We start from the raw sequence: 27,372 nt of genomic DNA on the forward strand, positions 1-27,372 counted from the left end.
CCAAAATTCAATTGACAAGCAGGTGGTGGGGTACCGTAAGACACAGTTCTCTATTGTCTTTTTTTTTTTTTTTTAAACAAGCAAGTCTGCCGATGTTTCGCGCGGAGTGTAAATGAGTCATTAAGGGAAGAACCGCGGCATCCTAGCCATAGAATTAAAACGGGGGTGGGGAAAATGGCAATACTAAGGCAAGTGAGGACTGTTAAGTCTGGAGTTCAACATAAATTCTGTCTGCTAGGATGGAATCCAGGCACTCGCTACTTTGTTAGCTTAAGAATTTTGAGCAATTTTTTCCACTTATCTGCATTCCCTCAAAAAATCCTTTTCACACATTTCCACAGATACATCAATCCTTGAGGCATTCCCCCAGACACTCAGTAGGATGCCCCGCTATAAATATAATAAAAGCCTTTTTTTATGTCCATTAACCATGGACATGTGTGTTCCAAAAGTTTCCTGACACGCAGTCATTTGTGGTTTTTTAATTATAAACAGAAATATCCACCAGTGAAATATGGGAGCGGGGAACAAATATCTTTATACATTTGAGTTCCTTTTGCATACTGTGATCCAGTTGGTTGAAAGGCAGTGCATCTATGCCCCTCCCTTCCCATCCTGTCACAGATGATATGTGTGTGTGTGTGTGTGTGTGTGTGTGTCTATACACACACAGTAAAAATCCAGTCACATACTGGGTCAGATTCTCAGCTGCATTAATTCGCTAAAGCTCCACTGACTTGAATGGCCTTTTATGGATTTAGCAAACATCTGTAATGACTGATAATGCTGTTCTGATCACATCTTATTTCCAAAATAAGAACATGTTTTTTCCCTTGATTTCACAGGTCTGGTTCACTTTATCTCAGAGAGAAAGAAAATAAGGCCCAGTGAATTACGTGACAAATGAAGTCATATTTATTGAATGCGTTTTATTTCAACAACCAAAAAATTCTAACAGCCTAACAATGCACATAAGTTAAAAATTAATTATCACTTAGTGATAACAAAGATAAAGTTGATTTACATGGAAAAAAGAACATTTACAATATGTTAATCCTTATTCACATTGTTGATACCGCAATAAAACACAATTTGTTTTTTGATTTTTTTTTTTATTATTTTTTATTTCACAAAAAAGGCGGAAAATTGTGCTTTGTTAAGAGGCACTACAAGAAAAGTTTCTTTTTCCAAATAGATATTATATGATGGATACTGAATAAATAGACATATATGCATTGTAATTCGCAAAGTTCTGGCAAGACCACAGGCTAAAATGCCCACAGATTCACTTAGAACCACTGCAAAATTGGCAGTGAAATTAAAAATAAAAGGCAAGACTCAGCATTGAAAAAATACCTAATAAAATTTTTGGTTGACGTGTAAAAGATACCAAACGTTGATACCATCAACAGATGAACAACCTTGCAAGGGAAAAAATCAGTTTCCTTTTACACAGATGGAGTGATTTCAGTAACAGTAAAAGAAGACAGTTTTGAGAGAGTAACTCTTCAAAGAACATAAAACAGCAACCATTGAACTTCTGATTAAAGCTGCAGCATACTACAGAAATAAAGAATGAGGAGCAAGAAGGGTTTAATTAAGCAAACCACCATCATTTCGCAAAGGTACATAAAACTAATGCAGAGATACTGTTATGTTTCAAAACATTATTTGAAAAAGTCCCTTTAAAAACTCCAGAGGTTACTGAGCAGCTAGAATTAGCTTGTATTGCAACATGTCTTCTCCCTGTATATTGTACGTTCTGAGTAAATATCAACACAGAGGTTTGTTTTTTGTTTTTACTCCTACTTTTTATACCTTTCAAATATATAAATAGTATTAACAGTTATATTACAATGCCTGGTGTAGTAAACAGAAAATAACTTTCAAAGTGATATTGCATGAGGTCTTTGTCAAGGTTACATAAAAGCACAACACGGACAAAAAAGAAACCCTGCAGATATGGTTCTGACTGCAGTTTAGAAGGAGTCTGCAATAAGTCCAGCTGCAATAGTAGTGAAGGTGAGGTCGTCTCTTGAAAATCATTACATGGACGTGAAAAGTAATGCTCCCTGGTGTTGCTCCCGACAAGATGCCTCAAAACACTTGGAAACTATAGTAGATTGCAGCTTTAGTGCTCAGACCATTGAAGAGTCAGTCAGCATAAGTTCTGCTTTATGTAATGTAATTGCTATGTTAGGTGTCAGGGAAAATGTTTCAATTTACGACAAGAAGGTGACCACACAGATATCGCCGCTCATTCTTATTACCTAGAGCTGTTAGGCTGCGGGAAGATTGAAAAATGTGTTCGCATCAGGGCTGCCATGCACTGAATGTGGGCTACAGCTTGTGAGACTAGTGGCTGAAAGCGCTTAGTACCACTGAAATAATGTGCATGAAACAAAGGACGCCCAAGTTTAATAGACATAAAAGGGGAAAGGGAAAGGGAAGCCAAGAGTGGGAGACCCCCTTTATCAATCAATTTAACTGGACAGTTTTCTACCCATGTGGGTTTTGATATTCTAGTTTCCTAACTTGACTTTATGTTGAATCAAAAAATAATAATAAAAACTAAAAGCAACAACAAATAAAAGGCATAAATGTATAAATTTTAAGAACTGAAACAGAGAACAAGTAAATAAACTCCACAGTAAAACGTGGTTCATAGTATGAATTCCATACATCAAATCTCAAAATGCTATTTTTTAATCGAGACCTCATTAACGGACAAGTCTTCTATGCACTGAATTTCAGTTTTACTCATTTTGAATTCCGTGAAAATTCATCTGTTCACTACAGAAAGGGCAGTCTGAATAATGGAACGTGCTATATCGTTTTAAGTGTGCACTGTGTTTTAAAGTACTTTGACATAGTAGTTGTTTTTAAGGTGCCCTGATTTTTTTTTTTTTTTCCATTTTCTCTTTTCTTTTTTTGGCAGTGTTGATTTATGTCTTTAAATACATACCTCAAAAATTACCCATCAAGTTGCCAGATAGGAAGCCATATAATAACAATAATAAAAAAAATCAGGGATAAACATAGAAAATAAATAGGAATTCAAAAATAGTCACCACACCCTGAGAGCAGGCGGCAGTTATCAAAAAGCCAAAGCAACTCATTGTGAAGTGGTTTTAATACATAAACAAGTTTCATCTTTAAAGAACTCATTTCACAGTCTATACTTTCGGATTGTAAAGTTCTGTCCCATGCAATTTTATATATATATATATATATATATATATATATATATACACACACACACACACACACACACACACACACACACACAGCTGTAAATTTTTCTTCATTGATTTCATAGGTCTTTTTCTTCCTGTTAACTTGCTAGATGTCCCTTTCATAAGTGCAAGATTACAACAGGCATAATCCTATGTGATTACAACTATTATCTCAGTCAAAAGTAAAAGTGTAACACTCAAGTGTCTGTGTCGAGGCGATGTTTGATTGGATGATGCTGAATTCATTCAGTTTGCACATGATTCGTGTACAACATAAACAACAAAAAATGCAAAAAGAGAAAAAAAACAAATTAATACAAATAAACAGAAAATCCTTGGATCAATGTATTGCTTTCTGTATCATGGGCTCACATTATCTCTGGTCAATTTCTGAAGGAGTTGCCTTGCTTTTGTCAGGATTCTCCTCTTCGGGTTCTACTTTGTACATTTCCTCAGAGCCTTCTTCACTGTCATTCTCCTCCGACTCAGTCAGCAGCTCCTCATCTTTGTACTCTGCCACATCAACCACTGTTCCCAAATGCTCTTTTAGCTTCCCATGGTGTTTTACATGGTAACGTTGGTTCTGGAAGAATTTGATGATCGTGTGTTTGGGCAGATCCAGCTGAGCCGACAGAGTGTGAATGGCCTCCTGGTCAGGATACAGGCCTACATCATGGATAAAACTTTGAAGGATGCCTAAAGCTTCCAAGGATATCTTGGTGCGGGATCTTGGCTTTTTGGCACAACTGTCCTCAGCAGGTGGGGGTGGGACCTCTTCTCTTGGAGGTGTGTTTTCCTTTGCAGGCTGGGACTGCTGTCTATGCAGGACCTATATAATTAAACATATACACATATTCAATGAACTTTCTGCACAATTCAAAAATGTGGCCAGCCCTCTGGTTAAAAGGGCCACCTGATATATGCAGCAGATGGACAGAATATAGGTGAGGTTTTATTTTACCCTTTAGTATACGGACGTACTTGTGAATTTTTATTCTCCATTCCCTTTCTTCTCCACAAAGCACTGCACCGTAAATGCAGATACCAAAGGACAAAATATGAAAGCCCAAGTAAAATGGCCAGAGCTAGAAATTAAGTTGGGGGTCATTGTAGCCCAGTGGACATGGGAGTCGACTGGAATTCAGGATAGCTTGGTTCTACCCCCAGCAGATTAAATTCCCCTCTACCACAGATGGTCTGTGTGACCTTGGGCAAGTCACTTCACCCTTTTGTATCCCTCTTTCCCCTCTTACTCTTTGTCCCACTTATTTAGATAGTAAAGTCTTTGGGACAGAGACTGTCTCTCAGTATGTGTTTGTACAGTGCCTATCACAAGAGGATTTGATCTTGGTTTACATGCTACCGCATAGCAAACAATAGGATTTGGAACAAAACCAATGAGAATTGCTTTTAGACCAAGACTTATATAATGACATTTTTCAGACAGATGTGGCAATATTTTCCTTTTTTTAAATGTAGTGAAACTTGTCTTAACCCAGTGATGCTCAGACTGAGGCTCACGAGCCACAAGTGACGCTTTAATGGGTCTCCGGAGGCTCTTTGCAGCACATGATATTAAAACACTGTGATTTCATTATTAACCAATCTAAGTTATTAATCAGTCAGGATGCTTTTACTATGTTGTTATGTTATCAACTACAGATGGTTAATAATACTCGGCCAGTCATTTTGCTGTGAGAATTTTATATATATATATATATATATATATATATATATACATACATACACACACACACATACACACCACACACAAAGAGAGAGAGAGAGAGACTGGGAATAATGATGATTGCTAATTTGGCTCCTGAATCACTGAGGTCTGAGTATCACTGTCTTAAACACTTGCCTCTCTTTTTAGGCAGCTGGAGTTTGTCCCTATCACTCAAGGGACAGACAAACTTCAGCTGCTTAAAAAGAGATGGCCTTGAAGTGAAGGAGGGGTAGTGTTGTAACCAGAATGGCTAGGGCAGAGGTTCTCAAACTGTGGTCCGTGAGCTCCATGCAGGTGGTCCGCAGATAGTTCCCTCTGAGGTGCATGCCTGGGTGGCCTCACACAAGAGAATGAAAGGCCACCCAACTAGTTAGTGGAGTGCGCAGGCATGGCTTCGCTAATTAGGTGCCTGGACCCTGGAGAAGATGCACGTGTAAGGTGAGGTGGTGGGCTTGGGAGAAATAGGGGGTAAGTGAGAGGGGGCAGTGGGGTGAGAAGAGGGGCTGCAGCGGCCAGAGAAAGAGGTGACTTTCCCCAGCTCCAGGGCTGTGGCTGCTGGGGAGAGACGGCCCTCTTTCCCAGCCCCAGCTCTGTGGCTGCTGTAGCAGGGAGAGACCCCCCTCCTTGCTAGCCCCAGCTCGGGGGGTGCCACAGCGGAGGAGAAAGGGCACATCCATCGCATTAGAAAGGTAAGACTACTGATATTAAAATATGAATTGTGTGCTTTTATTTGTAGAACAAAATTTTTTAAAATTATTATTAAGTTTTTTTTATATAGCGCTTTTATCCAAAGCACTTTAGAATAGTTAGCTAATGGTACAAACAACATTTGGAGAGATCATGAAGTGGTCCGCCAAGACCCTCAGCAATTTTCAAATAGTCTGTGGGGAAGAAAAAAAAAAAAAAGCTTGAGAACCACTGGGCTACGGGATACTCTTGGAAAAGTCTCTGAAGATGAGAAGTTGCCTTTGAAGGGTGTCCTTTGAGCAGGTTTCACTACACTAGGTCTGTATTAATTTTGTTAACTTAGGAGCCTTGAGTTCAAATAATTAATTTTCCTGCATTCTAAGGAAGCCTCTGGACAAACACAGTCTTTGACCCTCTAAAGGGTTTTCACCAGTATTATAATATCTACTATTTGGAGGTAGGTTTAAAGAAAGCATCTGTAATTCCTATAGAATCCTAACAGCCATTTATAATTACTCAGAAAGGGCTTTACTCAGCCATTACCTCAGGTAAAACTTCCATTGAATTGTTAGAACTATATCGGAGTTACAGATGCTTTCTTTAAAGCAAAGTCCATAAAGGAGATATTACTGGCAAGCAAAAAAAACAAAACAAAAAAACAAAAACAAACAAAGAAAAAACCACCACCACAGGATTGAAGGCTGCCTTTGTCCAGAGGTTTCTTCAGAATGCAGGGAAATACTGATCAGAACTCAAAGCTACCAAACTAACAAATTTAATATGGACCTGATATTTCACAAAATAAGAGGAAATCTTGTTTCCCCACTTGAAAAGTATCCTTCAAGTCTTTGCTTTAAATATTCAAAACATCTTGCATGTACAGTATCGTTAAAATCAACCCTACATTCAAATGGTTTAGAAGAACTAAAATGATAGAAACTTGTTCAGGGCTCAGACTGAATTGTATATAAAAGGTAGCTATTCTCCCTGAGAAAGCCAGGATATAGCACATACACACACACTGAGCAGAACCTTGCTAATTCAAACTAACACTGGAAGAGACGGATCCATTGTGGATTGCCAAATCGAGCATACAAGAAAACAAATATTAAGATATCTGCATCAGAGTGACCTTTATTCATTGTCCATCCATGCCAGAAGAAAGACACGAGGCCATAGATATGGTTTAAATAGGCTACAACTTTATTCACGTATAATATCTGGGAGTACTCGGCAACAAATTGTACAATGCAGGAAGGAGGGGGTCGTCTCCCTGCTGTTCAAGATGTAGGTGCCCTAAACCCTCTTCTTCAGTCCCCCTTAAAGGGACCAAAAGAAGGAAGTGGGGTCAGCTCCCCACTGACAAGACATAGGAGCCCCAAGTTCCCCTGCTCAGCTCCCATAAAGGATGATTTCCTTCAAATCCTTTTCCAATCCATTTTATCGGATAACCGTATCCCTTCCATACTGAGTACCTGCACTGGACATCCGCCAAATATATGCTTACATAGAAGAATCATAGAAGATTAGGGTTGGAAGAGACCTCAGGAGGTCATCTAGTCCAACCCCCTGCTCAAAGCAGGACCAACACCAACTAAATCATCCCAGGCAGGGCTTTGTCAAGCCCGGCCTTAAAAAACCCTAGGGATGGAGATCCTACCACCTGCCTAGGTAACCCATTCCAGTGCTTCACCACCCTCCTAGTGAAACAGTGTTTCCTAATATCCAACCTAGACCTCCCCACTGCAACTTGAGACCATTGCTTCTTGTTCTGTCATCTGCCACCACTGAGAACAGCGAGCTCCATCCTCTTTGGAATGCCCCCCCCCTTCAGGTAGTTGAAGGCTGCTACCAAATCCCCCCTCACTCTTTTGTTCTGCAGACTAAACTAGCCTAGGTCCCTCAGCCTCTCCTTGTAAGTCATGTGCCCCAGCCCCCTGATCATTTTCATTGCCCTCCACTGGACTCTCTCCAATTTGTCCACATCCTTTCTGTAGTGGGGGGCCCAAAACTGGATGCAACGCTCCAGATGTGGCCTCACCAGTGCTGAATAGAGGGGAATAATCACTTCTCTAGATCTGCTGGCAATGCTCCTACTAATGCAGCCCAACATACCATTAGCCTTCTTGGCAACAAGGGCACACTGCTAACTCATATCCAGCTTCTCGTCCACTGTAACCCCCAGGCCCTTTTCTGCAGAACTGCTGCTTAGCCAGTCGGTCCCCAGCCTGTAGTGGTGCATGAGATTCTTCCATCCTAAGTGCAGGACTCTGCACTTGTCCTTGTTGAACCTCATCAGACTTCTTTTGGCCCAATCCTCCAATTTGTCTAGATCACTCTGGACTCTATCCCTATCTGCCAGCGTATCTACTTCTCCCCCCACACCTTAGTGTCATCCACAAACTTGCTGAGGGTGCAATCTATCCCTTCATCCAGATTGTTAATAAAGATGTTGAACAAAACCAGGCCCAGGACCGACCCCTGGGGCACTCCGCTTAATACCAGCTGCCAACTAGACATTGAGTCATTGATCACTACCCATTGAGCCCGACAATCTAGCCAGTATTCTATCTACCATATAGTCCATTCATCCAATCCATACTTTTTTAACTTGCTGGCCATATCAAAAGCTTTGCTAAAGTTAAGATATATCACATCCACTGCTTTCCCCATATCCACAGAGCCAGTTATCTCATCATAGAAAGCAATCAGGTTGGTCAGGCATGACTTGACCTTGGTGAATCCATGTTGACTGTTCCTGATCACTTTCCTCTCCTCCAAGTGCTTCCAAACAGTTTCCTTGAGGACCTGCTCCATGATTTTTCCAGGGATTGAGGTGAGGCTGACCGGTCCGTAGTTCCCAGGTTCTCCTCCTTCCCTTTTTTAAAGATAGGCACTATATTTTCCTTTTTTCAATTGTCCGGGACCTCCCCCGATCCCATGAGTTTTCAAAGATAATGGCCAATGGCTCTGCAATCACATCAGCCAATTCCCTCAGCACCCTTGGATGCATTAGATCTGGACCCATGGACTTGTACTTGTCCATCTTTTCAAAATAGTCCTTAACCTGTTCTTTCACCACAGAGGGCTGCTCACCTCCTCCCCATACTGTGTTGCCCAGGACAGCATTCTAGGAGCTGACCTTGTCTGTGAAGACAGAGGCAAAAAAAGCATTGAATACTTTAGCTTTTTCCACATCATCTGCAACTAGGTTGCCTACCCCATTCATTAAGGGTCCCACACCTTCCCTGAAAGTTGTAACATTATAATCACCCTACTGCCAGCTCGATCCAGGTAAAGAGGGTCTTTACTGGGCTACATGGGGTATAAATACACTCCACTCTTCCGGTCAGTAGGAAAGGCAACACAGTGTTCTTCTTCTAAACTGGCCCCAACTTCTTGCCCATCCCTGTAAACTTTTCCTCTTCTTCTCATTTGCTGTAAGGGAGACCTTTAAGGGGCAATGCCCCTTTTCTTCCGGCTAGCCAGACAAAGACCCACTCTCATAAAGGTTTCAGTGGGCACATTTTTTTTGGCCAAATGTCATGTTTTATTTATCATAACTCTTCAGACTACACTAATAAAAGTAAAAGTAATGCAGTCTCAGTAATACGACACCTCACAGCAATGTGCTGCTATTAAACTATTGCTGAAAAGTGAGTTGAGATAGGCACTTTCACATTTAGGGAAGGATTACGTTACCTTTACTCATTTTACTCCATGAGTTGTCCCACTGAAATCAACTGGGCTACTCGACAACTAAGGCTACTCACTATGACTCAAGGAGGCAGAATCTGGTGCTGAATTAGATTGTCTGTCTGTTCAAACAAACACACATATGAATGTGTGGGTAGAGTAGAACCAATCTGTATAGAGATTAAAAATCCATACAACAATATGAACAATCAGCCCAGAAGATGCAAAAATCACATCTGTAATAATACAGTAACTGCTGGTGATGGAGAACTCTAATGCACTGAGCAATAAAGTAGTGATAAGGCCTAAATAACGTCGACCAATTAAAATGAATGTTCCTGGCACTCTCGCTTCACCACTTTCAAATAACAGAAAGCTCATGTGGTCCATTGTGGCATGCTAGCATCAGCAGAAAAGTGAGAACTACAGTACTTCAACATCCTAATTGCATTAGGCATAAAAACACTAGGGCAGCCCCGCGGCAGGGCTGCCCTCCACAGTTAAAAGGCAGATGTCGGCACTGGTGAAATGCAGGTTGGTACAGTTCTGACAGGACCCATCTACAGGGAGGAGTGTTCATTGAATGAACACAGTCAATGTCAATGGATCAGAGTTCTATTTCTGTAAATACAAACACATGCAGTGTCAGCGAAGTTGCATTAGTTAGAAAAAAAAAGACAATCAAAATGAAAAAGCTGCAGTTTCTGTTATGCCTGTCTCCTTTGGGGATTATATTTTGTCTATGGATTTGTTTTTAAGAGATGTTCAGTCATTATATTTTTAGATAGTAGTGATATGGCCCAGTGTATGTCCTCTCACAGACCATTCCTGAAGAGTCTCCAATAGTTGTGTGCCTTGGCATTCTAAAACACAGAGCTGTCAATAGCAACAAGTTTAACTACATCAACAAACTGACAGTATGAACTTCAGAAAGCTGCATGCTAGAAGCGTCAAGAAATATTGCTGATCACAACTTGGTCATCAGCTATTGTAGGTACAAAAGCATCCAGAAAGAGTATGAGTTACTCAGTTTGTTTTTGTTGGAATTGGAAGTGACTTTTCTTTTTTTCATTCAATAAACAGCACGAGAAGTGATCCATCTGAAAAATGTTACAAGACTTCCAATCAAATATAATGATGAAAAAAACTCAGCAGTACAGGATCAGCAGCAGTAAAAGGTTTAATTTGAAGAAAATGAAGGGATGCCTACAGCATCTTCAAAGCAATCAAATCACCAAAGAGAGGGCTGTGCAAAAGAAAGATAAATACAGCGTAATTTTTTTTAACCCTTTCTGAGATGAAACCACCTTCCTACCCTTCCCAGAAGGGAATATGCTGACCATGGCTTATTAGTACAATATATTAGAAAAAGGTTGAGTTTTGTCTGAATTAATATCTTCTTAAACAACAAAGTCTTAATTCTACTTTCAGTTACACCAATGTAAATCTACAGTAACCCCATTGATTTCAGTGGGATTACTCTGAATTTAGACTGGTGTTAACAGCACATTGTAGTGGTATTATTTGCATATATAAATACAGATACACACAGACAGATACACACACTCTGCAATTCCTCCAAATACAAAACCGTTTATTATTTGTATCTCCTGATTAAATAGGTTATTAACCTATTTTGAATTAGTCAGAAGTTTGTATTTCTCTGGGAAACAGACCAATGGTCAAGTTCTCTTATTTAAGTGAGAATTAACTTCATGTTTTGTAAACAACTCCTTTGGACAAGCTTCATAAAATGCACTAGTCGATTTCTGCTGTTTGATTATTTCATTTACTGTTCTGCACACTACATCGTCACAAAGGAAACTATATAGTTTATGGTAGTTCCAGTTCCAGAATTTAGGGTCATCATTTTTCTGATTTCCATGCAAAATTCCTATGGATGTTAATAGGTGTTCCGCATACCACATTATGTACTCTTGTATTTTTGGTTAATGCGGTTCTGGCTCACTTACAGAATAGAAGCATCACTGCAGATTCTCTTTACAGCTAAAGCATGGGGTATGTGCATGTGTGTTTACATACGTGTACAGGTAGTAAATGATAATCGGTAACCTGTCAAAGAAGAATATGCATGAAGTGTCTGCTGAGCTGTGGAGGCAGGCTACAGAGAAGAAAGACATATGCAGCGAACACATTTTTTCAGAATAAAACTGGTTATCTGCTTGGTGGCAAGAGACACACCTGTACTATACAGAGTCTGTTCCCACACACCTCTCTTCCCTGTCCCAGGAGCATGATGATGCCTCCCCATTACTTAGACATCTCGCGGCCCGCTAGTCACTGAAGGATTCAGTTCAAATTTGCCCCCTTTGTTTCTAAAACTCTCCACTGACTTGCTCCATGCTTGTCTCACAGGTCTCCTTTCCCCACTCTCCTCCTGCTCCTCTAGCACGGCTCTCCTCTGTCCCTACACACCAATGGTGGATGAGTTTGTGTGAGAGCCTCCTTCTCTGCATCTTCTGGCCTCTGGAGCTGACTTCCTGTCTCCTTGCCCCTCACTACTTCTCCACCTACTTTCAAATCTAATTTGAAGATATATATCTCACTCCTTACCCATAGGACTTACTTTTCTGTCCGTCCGATAGATTTAATTTTCGAGCTGTAAAAGCAGCATTACACTCTAAGCCATTTTAGAAGGGACGTTGTCCGAAAGATGCCATATGAAATAGAGCTTTATTCCCATGTACTCTAAACACACACAAACATTCACTTTTCATATATGAGCCACCGCCGACAGAAAACGTACAAAAAGCTAATACGATGGAAGTTGACTTAAAAAGATAGAGTGACTAGTCTTAAATCGCACAGTATTGAAATATGTTTTGAAGGCCACAATGAAAACCAGCTGGGAGCCATGTGTAAAATATAATGGTACATGCCTGCAGGGAAGGAAGTTAGATATTGAATGATTAAGTTTAGGAAAGTATATAATGTAGTATATCATTACAGGAGTGAGCTGGATTACTTGTCATAAGCTAAGGCTTTGTGGTCTTTTTAAAATCTAAAGCAAAGAAATATTGGGGTGGGGGAAGGGGCCACTGCTCCGTTTCACAGGTAGCTGCTCCCCATCTCCATTAAGATGATCTTGGATGAGAAAACAGGCTTCAGGTGAAGACTACCAGATGTAGGTCCCATAGAAACAAACCAAACTGGACAAACTCCATTTAACTACAGTTCTCCATCAGCACAGAATTCAATTTTGGCTAGATTCATTACCTCATTGACATTCGTTTCCACTCCCACTCTCTCCCCATCTAGAGCTAAAGATGACAACATAGCCCCTCATTAAGGGAACATGTACTCTCCCACCCCCCAATAAGACAATTGAATAAATATATGTATGTGTTGCATTGTGCATTGAATGTCTGCCAGCTAGCTAAAGGTTAACAAAGCTTACTTTGTGAAAAACAGGTTTTGTTGCCTATATAACTGTCACAACTGATTAGAAACAGGAACCACATTTCTACATGATTTGTGTCATCAAAACTCTAAATTCTTTGTTTTACAATGTGGTTCAATTATTTCCTTCTTAGCAAAGAGAATTAGTCTGTGAGATCATTACTTCTAACACATTCTCTCAGAAACTATTAAGTTATTATAAGGTGTCCCCCCCTTGTCTTCATCGCCATCCCTGTCACTATGTCATAAGATTACCTTCCCAAAAGAGAAGACAGTAAATTTTTTAAGTACAGGCTCTCTCTCTGCAGGGATTATATTGCCAGAAGTGACTCAGAGCAGCTGGAGGCTCTGAGGATGGCTTACCGTGGGCAATATCAGTTCCCATAAAGCTACTGTAACATGAAGTCAGAGGTAGCAAAGATTCATTGGATCTTGCTTTCTCTTTTCTGAGAGGAAAGACTACCCCCGTTGGCAAGAGCCCTAACACTCCCTGGGGCAGGAAACAACCCGCACCCGGAATTTATCACACCATCCCAGACAACCAAAAATTGTAGTTGCATCAAGAACTCTTACGATGCCGATTATGGGGAATTTTAGTCTACTTGGGCCCATGAAACCCTAGAGAGATACAAGAGACTACCAGAGCTTTACAAAACAGTGGAACACACACACTTAGACCAGTTACATACTGCATCCATTACAGACATTTGGGCCGGATCCTACTCCCATTAAAGTCAGTGGGATTTGTCACCAACTTCACTGAGAGCAGGACCAGGTCCTTAATGGGACTTTCAATTCACAACTTAACACACTAAGCATCCACTTCAGAACAGTTACTTTCCTTGGCCCTGATCCAAAGTTCACTGAAGTCAATGGAAAGACTCCCACTGAGTTCTGTGGGTTTTGGATTAGACTCAATCACCATTTGCAAGACTTAACTTTGCAATCAAAGGGTTCCCATGCTGCTCCATCAGTGGCTACTTACCCTCACACCTCACAAGCAGGGTATCCCACTCCCCAAGACTTGGATTAACCTTAGCATGCTAGCATTTACTATAACCAGCCAGCCAAAAGTCATGCCAAGGAAGATGTACTATCTAGCTATGTTACATTAATCCATTGGAGACACATACAGATGTATACACACACAGCTCTGTATTTACATATCTTGCCCACAGGCTGCAAAGAGTTAGCTTAATACATTGTATTGTACAAGAATAGACCAGAACAAGACACTGCAGTAAACAAAACTACACACAAACAGGATTTCCAGTCGGGTCACACTGGCAAAAAGCATTAATTAGACAGAATTCCTGAGCTGAGACACTTTACAGGCTTCTATGAATGTCTGCATGAGAAACTGTAATAGAAGTTACAATTTGCACCTGTGTTCATTTTTCCTTTTAAAGTAGTGGGGTGAGATTTTTTTTTTTTTTTTGCTCTTGCAAAGTGTACTTATTTAGATAAATATTGCAGCCCTAGTTACAGCCCCAAATGAAGTATTTTCTTTGGGTTCATTCACGTGTCTGTTATTTTACATCTTGACACCATAAAGCTGTGTTAAAGGCTGTGGTTTAGTTCCGTTGCTTTTCTTGGATTATACAGTATCCTAAGGTCAAAAGTCAGGAAAATCCAAACTGTTATTAAAAAAAAAAAGTATCTATGAAGTGATGACAAATTGCAGACTACAGGTGTTAGATTACATTTTGACTTCAGGCAGGTTTAATATACTTTCGTTTCCTTTTACAATTGCTCCTAGCAGGTACTGTTATGGGTAAGGGATTTTAAAAAAAAAGTGGTGTTCAATAAAAGAAGACCATGTCAAAAGAAATCAATATGAGCGTGCAAAATGGTAGGAAGTCTGACATGGATATATATGTTCACTTTCATCTAGTTTTAGTCTGAGCTTCCTTTAATATTATAACCAAAATGCTAGTGGCATTTCTCGTGGGTTTTTTTTTAAATGCAGTTTAATAATTGCTTCACAAGAGTAAACATCAGCACCAAAGATAATCACACAATTTGTGATATATAATGCAACTCCTTTTATCAGGGCCCAAATAAATCTTTATGGGTTAGTTGGTTAAAATGATCTTTAAACCAACAGCCCTAATTCTTCTTTTCAGCTGCAAAGAGACAGCAGCTAATTTGAAAAATAAATAAATAACATGGCCACACAGCCCTTCCATATCACTTTTCATCTGCAACATATTAATTCTCTGAGTTAGGTGGACAGGGAAAAATGGGTTCCGCAAGGAACCCAAACTCAAGTACAAGCCCAGTTTCTAAATGGGAATGAGGAACTCGTTGAGTGCAATTCATTTCAACAGCTTCCCAGCATACATTCCATATGCTTCCTTTTGCTTTATGGCAGTCATGTTGCTTAAGGGCAAGAAATAAACAGTGATCGAAAAAAAGGGCAAGAGACAGAACAAACACCGAGCTTCTGAAACAAGGGATCGATCCTGCAATCATTGTGCACCCAACAGGTTCCCGAAGACAAGAAATGAAGGACTGTTGTGGTATTCTTAATTTTTTTTTTATTAGAGCAGCAACAAACTTTAATTGCATTTATAGATAAGGGAGACAAAGGAGTGAACTGTTCCATCCTCCTTAAAAAACTATGAGTTGGAAAAAAGTTCAGTAGTGTACTGCATTTGCCATCACATCAGAAGTGATAAGTGTAAAGTGTTAGTAAAATTCAATTAATCTCGTTGACTTAAAAAAAAAAGAAAGGTGTACTCTCCCCTCCTAGCACACATTGCTCCCATTAATGCTAACAGGGGCTTAGCATGCATCAAAGAGCAAATACACCACAAAACATTTTTAAAAGCTATCATCACTGGAGATAAAATATAAATTACAGCCTGATTACACTGTGCTGCTAAGAGGCTACATGTGTGATATGACTCACAGTGACAACTGGGGATGACCAGATAACATTTGGACAGGTCTATGGTTACTATAAAAAACATCTGGGCATGGGAATTTTTTTAAAACATAGAATTACTGTCTTCACAGTTGTTTGAAGAATGTTTACAAATCAGTCTTAAAAAAGAGAAAAATTTCTGCCATTACTTTACCACAATCATGACCTTATTTTCCAATAATGCGTGGCTTATTTCCCCTTCCTGATCTAGGTTAATAGACAGCACGTGGCTGCACAAGAGTTACTATTTTGCCAGTATAATGTTTTAAAAAATTACAACCCTGAACATGCTAAGTAATTCATGGGTGTCTGGAAAGGGTGACTTTTCCTTTGTAACACTGACTAAGCTCTTCACACAAAAACACAGAGAAAACTTTCATTGCTGTGCAGTGCATGGGAACTAGCTGATTTTATAGTTGAACATAAATGAGCTCAAGCTGATGATCCCTGGATTAGCTCTGAACTTCCCAACTCTTTCTGGTTTAAGCCAGATCCTTAGGTTTATTGTATCGTAGTTTTACGTGAAAGAGAATACACTCCTCTCCAATATCTAGCTGCACTACGAGAATTTTATAAACAACATTGTTTACCCAATAGGTGGAGCCGTCACATACCTACTATGTGGATACGTACTATGTGGAAAACAGGCCAGATTCACTCCAGCTTCTGCTGGTGAAAACCAGGCTGCAGGGTCTCTGATGGCAGAAAGGCCTGATTATGGATGTGGGTTGTAGCACAGGTTGGCTACAATCTCTCATTCGAAAGAGGGTGAAGGAATCAGCCCAAAAAGTGGGTGGCAGAGGCAGGGGATGCAGTATGGCCACTGCAGCTTGTGGATGCGCTTTGTTCTCTGCATGTGTCTCAGCCAGCAGGGCTCTGATGGCTCCCTGGTGCAGCGAAGGTGAAGCCCTTTCCCTATTGTAACTCGTGATGGGATTTAAAGATGAAAACGCTGCCTTACTCAGCCACCGGGAATGAGTCATCCTCAAAGTGCAGTGGCACATGGAGATATCACCTGGCCATTTGCCACCAGCTGGAGTGACTAGCCCAATAGATGAACACTCTAAATACCTAAGCCTCTTGAGTCTGAGAACTTGGCCTCGAAACCTCTGAGGTGACAGCTTTCTATCAAGATTTCTGGCATTTCCTGCTTCAGGTTAGATTGCAGATATTGTGAGAACAGCCTACACGTAAAGTGGAGAGAAGAACCGAGAAGCAATTGCAGGAGGGGAGCAACACTGCTCTCTTCTCTCCGTCTCAGGTATCTTTGGGGTGCCCATCATCACAGCATCTAAATTGCCACTAATGTCAGGCTTGGGTTCCTTCTGATCTCTGGTACAGCAGGACTTACACAATAAAGGACACTTCGCTGAGAATGGCCCATCTCTGGCTCTTGGGGGCTGCATTCTGGGCACTACTGACTACCAACTAATGCAAGCGGAGGTGTCAAATGAAGAGGCTGCCTCAGAGGCATCCAGACACCATCTCATTAAGGGCCATAACAGTTCTAGACGAAGGCTTTGAGCTGGCTCCAGAAGCTAACAGGAAGTCACTAGAGAATGCAAAACATGAGTCGAGTGGTTCTGGGATGTTTTCCTACTCAAGAGGCAAGCTGCTGCATTCTGTATAAGCTGTAGCGACCCACCCTCAAGCACAGAGAGAGGGAGCTGCAATAGTCAAGTCTGAAGGTGAGAAATGCTTGGATTGCTGGAGCCAGAACCTCCTTCAAGAGGAAGGATCAATGTTTCCTGCCTAGCTGGAGGTGGGCGATGGCATTTTGGGGCACTACTGTACTTAGAGTCCTTCCATCTGAATTTGGTTAGGGTGCGGTTCAAGTTTTTGGCAAAGACTTGGGTTGGTTCTTATTTTATCCAAAGCAATTCGCCCATCCCTAATTGAAAGCTGGCAAAACCATCATATTGAATAACAGAGCCACTTTTTCAGTCAAAGTCATCCAAAAATGGATCTAAACTTTTGACATATTTTTGGTACGTTCTGTATCTCAAAAAGTTACCACTCCATGCATTTTCTTCTTTATCCTAAACATCATAAAGGATTTGCCGTTAGCCTGCGGGAGAACTTTCCTGCCAAATTCCAGCCGAGAGCAAAGTTTAAGGTCAAGTTATAAACCCCATAACTATGGTGGCACAAATGGCGCCACTATAATCATGCAGTTTTCCAGCTACTTAGATTAAGAAGAGGGTTTTGAATTATTTAAAGGGAGGATATGTTTGGATTAGACATTTTATTCCGGCGGGTAATTATTTGTCCCATCAAACTGTTTTAGTCCTCACCCATGGCTATTTGGGGTTCCAAGAATACCCAACTGTTCTGTTAATTTTTACACTCAGAAGTCAGAAAAACCTGCCTGTTATGGTTAGTGAAAATAGTAGATTTGTGCTGATAAAACACTATTCAGCATGTTTTTGCTTTCTAGACGTAACCACCAATGCACTTAATAACAGGACTTGAGCAAACTATACCGTGTGAATCAAACACATAAAAGTATAAATATTCCTTTTTTAGAACGCCAGTCTTAAACACCACATTATAATCAACTGCCATGGTAAAAGGCAAAATAGCCAGCATTACCACACATACAACTGGCATAATACGCTTTATTATACCCTTAGCTTAAAATTGGGTAAATAAAGTCAAATGATCAAAGTGCTGAGTTCTCCAGGGACTATGAGACAGAAGACAGTAGATTTTTGGGAATTATAACAAAGATCCTTTGTCTTTGTGTTTCACTCTTGAAAAGGTGTGGAAGTTTTGAAAACACTGGACGATTATCTGATTTTGCTAGTCTTGTTTCAATTGCCATTTTTCACTGGACACTAATTATGACCAGTACTAGTTTTCCTATAGTAGATGACGGATGTTGTAAATTGCAAGCTGTAAGGAAATGTTTCCTACATTGTTTGCACTTGTGCGATACTGGCAGTACAGATGTTTTCTGTTCAGAAAATTAGGCACAAATGCAATTGAAAAATAAAATGCACTTCATTCTTTTTGATTAAAAAATTGAAACAATTCAGTGTAGATGTGGATGGCTGATGCAAAGGCAGGTAAAGTATTCAAAGGCATGTAAGTACAACGACAACAGTCTTGTGGTTAAAGCACTGAACTGGGACTCATGACATTTGGGTTCAATTCCCAGATCTCCCACAGACTTCCCTGGGCACGTCACTTTTCTGTGGGCTTCTGTTCCCAACCTATACAATGGAGCTACTAATTCCTTCAAACAGGAATTAATTCAGGGAAGGCTTGTGTCATGCAGCAGGCCAGACTAGATTATCACAATGCTCCCTTCTGGCCTCATAATCTAAGAAATTACTAATGGTTTGAACAAGCGACTGGGAGTCGTGACCTCTGAGTTCTAGTCCAGATCTGTCACTGACTCGTTTGGAGAAGACGACTGACCATTCTGTGCCCCAGTTTACTTACTACATGTGATCTTACCTACATTACAGGGATACGGTGAGGCTTAAAGGAGGTTTGCAGAGATCCCTGTAAGAGGAGCCTTAGATTTGCACTATAATTGCAAGATCCTTTATTTACATCATTTTGTACCACCAAGAAATGGAAGTTTATGGCAAGAGGATCTAGTCTTCCACTGTGCTACCCCTATAACTCCTGTTGACATGCATAAGGGCTGTGTGCCTACACAAATGGAAGAACTGACCCAAAAGAATAAGAAGTAATGTCGTTTATAAAAGGAACTTAATATATACGTCTTCCATGTGGGAATCCTTCAGTCCATGCAGCACTGATAATCAGTTCGCTTAGAAGTACTGATGAAACTAGGAAGTTACTTAAAACATCTTCAGACCAGCTGCTTCTCAGAGTTAAATGCATATATGTTGCTGTTACTTGCCCAAGGGCAAAGCGTGTACCTTGCAACCTGTACACTGGCTCTGTGGCATTTCACCATGATTTTGTTCCCTCGCCCACCAAAATCAGTTCGAGCATAAATCAAAACTACTATAATCAGTTCCAACACTCCACGACAGGGGCCCATCTTCTTCCATCATTCTCCTTTACCCCTCCTATAAGCCTGAAACCAGGAAATTTACGAACTTGTTCTGCTTTAAGCAACCCAGGCATTTATAGTCGGCACCCAAGAAAGCCTTGCTATCGAGAGATATAGGTCCTAATTCTGATCTCACTTACACCAGGGTAAATCAGGAGTAACTCCTCTTAAGTCAGTGGTGTTTCACTAGTGTAAAGCCAGTGTGAGAACAGAATCCGGCCTCTAGAGTGCCATCAAGAGCTTTTCGCTAAGCAAATGGGCAAAGAAGCCAGCCAAAGGAATGAATCAAAACCAAGGGAAAGTTATAGTTTAAAAACAATAGTACTCCTCTCAGCAAAGGAAAAGCTTGAAGTGCATGATAAGTGGCTAAAGACATAATCAAAGCAAGATCTAGAGACAAAAAAAGTCTCTTGATTGAATGAAATGTAAATTAACCTGGCCCTGCTACAAATGCTTCCAGGGGAGACTAGAGCAGTCATTGTCCTGAAGAGACCCAAACCAGTTTGCCTCAAACCAGGACTGCAGCCGTTCACTTACATGCGATCTCACACAAGGAACGCACACACTTCGGAAGTCGAGAGTTGGAGAAAAAACCACTGCAGAGCTTCCAACTGAGTTTTCCACGCAGCCTTCCTCCCCAAATGAGCAGATGGTTTACAGTTCGTCAGGGTCAGAAAATGCCCTTGTGGCTTGCTTCCTGCCTGCCTGCCTTTGTAGCTTATCTAGATCTTATCAAGATACACAGTCGAAAAAAATTAGAGAAGCTAAGTACAGAAATTAGAGAAACTAAATATAAACCAAGACCCGTTTTGCACTTGTAAAGACCAGCACACAAATCAGTTTTCAATGCTTACTTGTAAAACACATGGGGTATGATTCTGAGAGGTGCTGAGTGACGTTTTAATGAAATCATTGGGAGCTGTGGTGCTTAGCACCTAGGAAAGGCAGGCCAATTATTTTTAATATGCCCATATACAGAGGTACCAGAACAATGCCTAATTTATGTAATGTGCTTTGAAGAAATCCGACCCTGGTTAGACTCTGTTTTCTTTGACTCTCTTGATCCCAGACGGCTACTTTACCTTGCTTATCAACTAAATGAAAGGTCCAATTCTGTAGTCCTTACTCCTTATTAGCTCATGAAATGTTTCCACTGAAGTCAATGGGAGTTTTGCCTGAGTGAGGAATGCAGGATCTAGCCCTAAGCCCCTTAATGACCAATCTTGTAGTAACAGAACCTTTCTCACATCTGCAATACCGGGCTACAGAAGAGCGTACTCAAAAGGGTCCTAAGCGTGCAAAACATTGTTCAAAAAGCTTCAGGAGAAAGAAAATTATTAGTATAGTTCCAATGTCCCATATTGGAGCAATGCAAAAAACCATTGTCCAAGCCAATGTACAAAAAAGGATCATGAGATTAAAATCTGAAAACCATATTGGTTCGTCTAGTTCTAAGGTAAAGACAGTACTTCCTACAGGAAATCTCTGAGGTCAACCAGCAATTAACTGAAAGGTTCTGATTGAATACGCTATTGACTGCTCTCACATCAGACAGCTTCCTGTTTATTATACCTTATGGGCTGTCTAGGTGCCAAGACATTAAACTGTCAATAATCTATTAATACTGAACTACTCCCTCCCTTCTCCTCCCCTCCCCCCCATGCAAATGCTCTCGGGCTAAGGAACTGTACTAAAAATATGTAAATTTTAAAACTGGAATGAAAATTAGTTCTTTAGGTTATTTCTTTATTTTGCTCCAGCTTAAATGTACAGCAATGTTCATAAACAATATGATATACAGTCTATACCTACACAGAAAAAATGTATTAAAAAAATGTCACAGACATGATCGGGACCATATCCTGAAATCTGGCTTTCCTTTCCCAGCCATCTTAAACAGTCGAAGTTAAATTTAATTAACAATTTACAATGAGGAGACAGAAGTTATTTAAAGAGAGGCCTACAGGTCCTTAACATTCAGTGTCTGGGAAACAGTTGTATGTAAAAAAAAGTTTTAATGAATTTAATAGAGAAAAGCACTTTAATTAAATGCTGTCAAAGAGGATTGTATTAATGACTGCACACAAAGGAATTTAAAGCAAGCCAAGTATATTTAGCGAATAGGAACTGGGCTTTCGAAGGCTGTAACTATTTATGTTTCCACAGTTGCAATGCATCTAGAAGATCGCAGTGCCAAGTGAAACCAGTTATGTTATTAGATATGATTTTATTTATTATGGATTATTAAAATTTCAAATGCCACAGGGAAAACATTTATTTCACTTCCAAAATGAAACAAAAATATTTCCTGCTTCTTCAGTACGAGGAAAATAGGCGAGGAAGTAAATAATAAATAGTAATAATAACTTAGCACTTAACTAGTGAAGGGCTGTCCATACACATCTTTTAAGGGATGCATTAAATCTTGGAATTTGAGCATCTCAGCTTCTTTCTTATACAACTGGATAGATTCACAGTTCTTCTAACTGTAATATCTCATAATGCAAAGGAAGTAGAGTAACTAATTCATACCCTTTTACAGCCATATTTCCGTTATATTGACAAAGTGGATTTTTGTAATATATTGAATATCTAAAAGTGAAAAACTGTAGCAAATAGGTACCAGGTTTTCCTGAAAGCATGAAGGCAACCAGGCTGCCATATTTTTCTACATCTGAAGCAAGGTCAGGAAGGTTGAAATTTCCAAACCAAACTAGGAGATTTAGCCACCCAACTCCCAATAAAATCAATGACAGCTGTGTGGCTATATCACCTAGTTAAGTTAGTGCCATTTCAGACTACTTCTGCAGAATGCCCCACAGTGTGGATGAAATTTGGGGCATGGATGAAGGAGTTCTGTCTCCTCCTACTAGCCCCTTAAACTCTGGATTCAGGAAAAACACATAATATGGGCACGGCTTAATTAAGCAGACACATAAGAAAAAGCAGAGACCCAATGCAGAAAACAGAGACAGACACAACCAGAAACCCCAATGGGTGTCAACATGATTTTCTACCATGTTGGTACAAAGGCAATTATCAAAGATACCGTCCTAGGGTTATTCACGATAAACTATTGGAAACTGGGGGCTGTCTTTTGGTTTTAACTATGTCTATGAAACCCAAACAAATGTGAAGATTTTCCACATCTTTCTTGCCAAATGAGTGAAACTGTGTGTGTGTTTTGTTTCTCTTTTCCCAGAAATGGCAAGTGATTTTGCATACTCACATTTTTGGGTACCCAACCTGAGATACCTTGTAGAGGTTTGGGTTTTTATTGGAAGGTGGGTGTTCAGCTTGTCCTGAAAGTCAGGAGGTGTCTCAAAACCCCAAAACTGAGGAACTCCATATCGATAGTTACTTTCAAAAATGTAGGCCACATTATATTTATACATATACACATATCTACACACACAGGCTACATAATATTTCTACACACACACACTCTCACAGAGAGAGAGAGAGAGAGAGAGAGAGAGGCCACATTTATATATACACACACAAGCTTATAATTCAAAACATGAGGAAGGGGGGGAAAGCATTTGAAAAGAGGCAGAAGTTGGGCACCTACTTCCTTTCAGGACGATAAGAATGATCAGAAATGGAGACTTTCAGCTTTCTAAATAAATTAACTAATTATTTTTAAAGTCTTTTATTAAAGTCATGTGTTTGATCTGGGTTTATAACGTAGCCTTTGTTGTTCTACAGCTAGGGATCTAGCAGGCAGCTTCACTCTCCCGTCTGTGCTAAGATATTTTGGAATATTCTTGGAAATACCGTAAATGTAGATGAATGTAAGAAAAAATATGTGCTACTGTACGTCTACATATTCTATGTAAGAATTGTGTATGTACAAAAAACAGTTCCGGTTTTGATATGTACATATACAAAAACAAGCTATACAAACATATTGTATACATCAGCAAAAAGTCTCCCCCTGCAATGTGTGCATATTTGTGTATGAGCCACTATCCAGGAAGTTGGAGCCTTAATCAATGGAGAGGAAGAATAGCCCAGTGTTAGAGCACCGGCCTGGGGCTCTGGAAACCTAGGTTTAATTCCCTGCTGCATCACAGACTTCCTATGTGATCTTGACCATCTCTCCGTGACTCAGTTCCCCATCTGCAAAACTGGGATAACAACACTTCCCTACGTCATAGGGGTGCTGTGAGGATTAATACTGTGAGATGCTCAGATACTGGATATCTTAGACAGATACTCAAACAAGAGTGAGGTTTCTGTGGATGCAAGAGGAAGAGGCTGGGGCAAAGCTGCAGTTGTTACCAGAGGGCAGGGCAGCCAGACATCAGACCACACTTCAGAAATTCTGCTAACCAGCAGCTGGCTGATGAAGTTCAATATGGACCTGCCTCAGTCAAATGGAATCTGTTTCATAACAGGAAATGTGATGGGTGTCCTTTTTTTCTCTTCCCTAATGTCTATAATTTCCCTGCCAATACTAATTTGCATATCTTTACATTGCAGAAGAGGCCAGCTGCACTGGGATTGGCAAAGGGGGCCTTACTCTCAAGAGGGGTCCCCACTTGAAAGCTCAGGTTAATAAGGCCAGTGTCCTAGAAGTGTCCACCACACAGATCTGCCTGGCTGTAAAGCCAGCTATTTTATAACTTCTGGGAGAGGATAAGAGAGACCACTTAGGGAACACTAATATGAAATGAAAAAGAGAGATTTTTTTGAACTACTACTAGAATTTTAGGAGTTTAAGTGGGGCAGCAGGTCCAACAGCTCTTCACCCTCACACCTGTGTCTTGTCCTGCTTTGAAAGTTCACAAGTTAAGAGTTAACTTAATGGTCACGCTTGTGGCCATGTTCACACATCCTCCAACTACTGCATCATTCAGAATAAAGTGACCATCTGAGTTCATGGGCGCCCTGGGACTAGGAAACAGCAGGTTAAAGGTAGTTCAGGTGGAAGCATATTGGCCAAGTTGCATGGGGGGGCGGGGCGGGGAGTGAGCTACATCTGAGACGGTGCAGTGTAGCACAGACATGAACTGAGCAGAGCAGTTTTCAGGGAACATGCCATTCGGACCAATGCTGTCAATCTCTTGTCTCTCTGAGTATTAAATTAAGCTACAAACAGATTTTAATGGTGCTTATTATGCTTGTATCCTGTATATTGTTTAGCAGCATAACCATGAAGACCAGGTGATATAAAATGCTAATATTGACCTTCCAGCTTCTTCCCCTGCTTACAAGTGCCACCTCAATTCACCTACTCCGGCACCAGTTCTCCTACACTGATGTGCATCTGACTGAAAACTCCCAGCCCACCAGCTGTCATAGAGCCAGCTTTACAATTTAAGTCGATCAATTAGAAATCTAAAGGTACATGGTCATATGACTAGGTGAGTACTGCTTCTAGAGAGATCACTTTGAAGAGACTGAACTTGCCACCTAAGAAATGACAAAACTATCCAGCCTTGTTGCTCTCTTCTTTCTAGGGTTAAATAAAATAAATTAATTTCAGAACTAAGGCAGTTTCCCTTTAATTGCAAGTGTGCTTTTACTGTCATTATAAGGGGAGCTGCAGACTTCAACTTAATAAAAATCAGCAGCACTTTTCAGCCACATTAGATATCCACACTAAACAGAAACAGCTGAGAAGGCACAGTAGGTAGGTTTGGCTAGAACAGTAAAAACTCAGTGGCTTTCCACTGCAATTGTAATAACTATCAATCATAGGAAATTCTATCGGATACCTCAGAGTCTGATATAAGGGGCTCATTGTCTGTTATGTGTTGCTTGTTGGCTTTGTCAAAATGCATGCAAGCCTCACTGGGGCAATGTTTCTGAGCTACTGTAGACTGTCAGAAAAATGTTCTAATGGTGCTCATCAAAAGGTGAAGTGGTCAAACATTCATTAGGATGTAAAACCACAGTGCACAGCCACAATTCTTTTCCAAGTAGGGAGGTTGTAATTCCTGAAGAGTTGAGTAACAGAGCTGCATAAGAACAAGAGTACTGCTCTGAGGACTCCAAGTTCACACACACACACACGTCGCTTTCCACATCCACAAGGCCAAAACGTCTAAAGCAGTTACCCCGTTTTCAGGGCAAACAGTTTTACATGCCCAGGTGGCCAAAAACATAGATTTGGGTGTTGCAGGACCAAGGATTTTTGCTGCACTGCTGGCCTCCTGCCACAAGGGGCCGTTGTGCAGAACGGGCAGCAGCCAGTCTCTGGAAAACTTGAGTCCAAACCTCACTGGCTTTCTGGCAGAATATTTTTGAAACTTCCATGCTGCTGAGGTGGATCCCAAGGGAGTTACTGTACACAGAGGGTACAGTCTGGGGGATACATGGCCAACTCCCTCTCCCCACAACATGGCAGTTAGACAGAATGGAAAGAAGCCAAGACGATGGTGCAATGTTCCACTCTCCCACTGCAGCAGCAGCTCTTCTAAAGAAGCTGGGTGTTGCCGATATGGGGAAAGCCGCAGTTATTTTGTTCCGTATTCACTTTGATGGAGGATTTGGTTTCATGCCAGGAGGAAGAAATGAACCAATTTCTCAAAGACACCACACACGCTGGGGCAGTGGGAACAAAGAAGAACTCTGTAGTGGATGGGGACACACATGGGGGATGCTACAGGATGGAGAAAACCCTATTCCTCCCCAACTGCCAGGGGAGAAACAAACCTATTAAGATATATTAGCATTTGCAAATGGGCTGACTTTTTCTGTTTTAACTATCATTTTTACACCGCAGTAATACAAACTTGTCTTTATTTACCATATAGTTAGGCATTTTTCAAAGTATTTTAAAATTTTTTAGGTTGAAAGGCGATACAGAAATGGAAGACAGCGCATGCACACACACATACACACACGCACACAACTCCAGGTAACATTCAGTGGTTAGATAATCTGTCGGGTTTGGAAACAGAGTAAGATTTGACACATATTTTTCCCCATAGCTCAAGGTCAAACAGCACATAAATACACCAAGTACTCAACATAAATGTGCCAGCTCAAATGAAGGTTCTAAGCTTTCTGAGACTGGTTCAAATACAGCTACACTGCAGATACAGTACAACCTGCCTACGTACACCCAGGCTTCTAGACCCGGTTTTATCTGTCGGGCCTCATTCCCATTTTGAGCAAGGACTGACAGGGATTAGAGGGTGACTTTTCTGGTATGTTTTGGGGAGCTATGATGTAGGAAGAGGCTGAAGCGAACATGGGAACAAGAGGGTATAATCATGCAGAAGAGTGGAGTAGAACTGGAGTGCGACACAAAATGTCTGGGGAAATTCATAAGCACAAGTCGCACAAAAAGATAGTTTGGGATGGGAAAGTGGCTTTTGTCTAAGTTGTCAAGTATGTGAAGACTGCTGCCCTTCCCAGATCCATTTGTGGACAAAATGAGTGTGCAGATCACTGTGCAGCATACTCTGCATGCTCTTTTCCTTGAAGGAACAATATTGCCATGGTTTTCCTCCTACCTACTGTTAGCTAAGAGTTACTAATTAGTATTATTTTTAAAATGGAGGAATTTTACATCAGGTTACCTCTTTTTCTTCTAATCTGCATATCGTATGTATTGATTGACCTGTGCATTCTAGTGTTAGTGCCATTTAAAATCCGTTATTTCATAAAGTTGCATTATTGTGGAGCT

The 27,372-nt window shown here is 40.6% G+C and overlaps 1 protein-coding gene across 3 annotated transcripts in view; it reads right to left on the reverse strand.

The window, feature by feature from the left end:
* Window positions 1–1,059: 1,059 nt before the first annotated feature.
* Window positions 1,060–27,372, reverse strand: part of SATB2 (SATB homeobox 2) — a 166,436-nt gene continuing 140,123 nt past the window's right edge. For all 3 annotated transcript variants that reach the window (XM_073306320.2, XM_073306321.2, XM_073306319.2), the window contains one exon: window positions 1,060–4,065. In XM_073306320.2, coding sequence (XP_073162421.1) covers window positions 3,610–4,065 — 456 coding nt within the window. In that variant the 3' untranslated portion in view covers window positions 1,060–3,609. The remainder of the gene's footprint in view (window positions 4,066–27,372) is intronic.

The sequence above is a fragment of the Lepidochelys kempii genome, chromosome 11, assembly GCF_965140285.1.
Source record: "Lepidochelys kempii isolate rLepKem1 chromosome 11, rLepKem1.hap1, whole genome shotgun sequence".
Classification (NCBI taxonomy): domain Eukaryota; kingdom Metazoa; phylum Chordata; order Testudines; family Cheloniidae; genus Lepidochelys; species Lepidochelys kempii.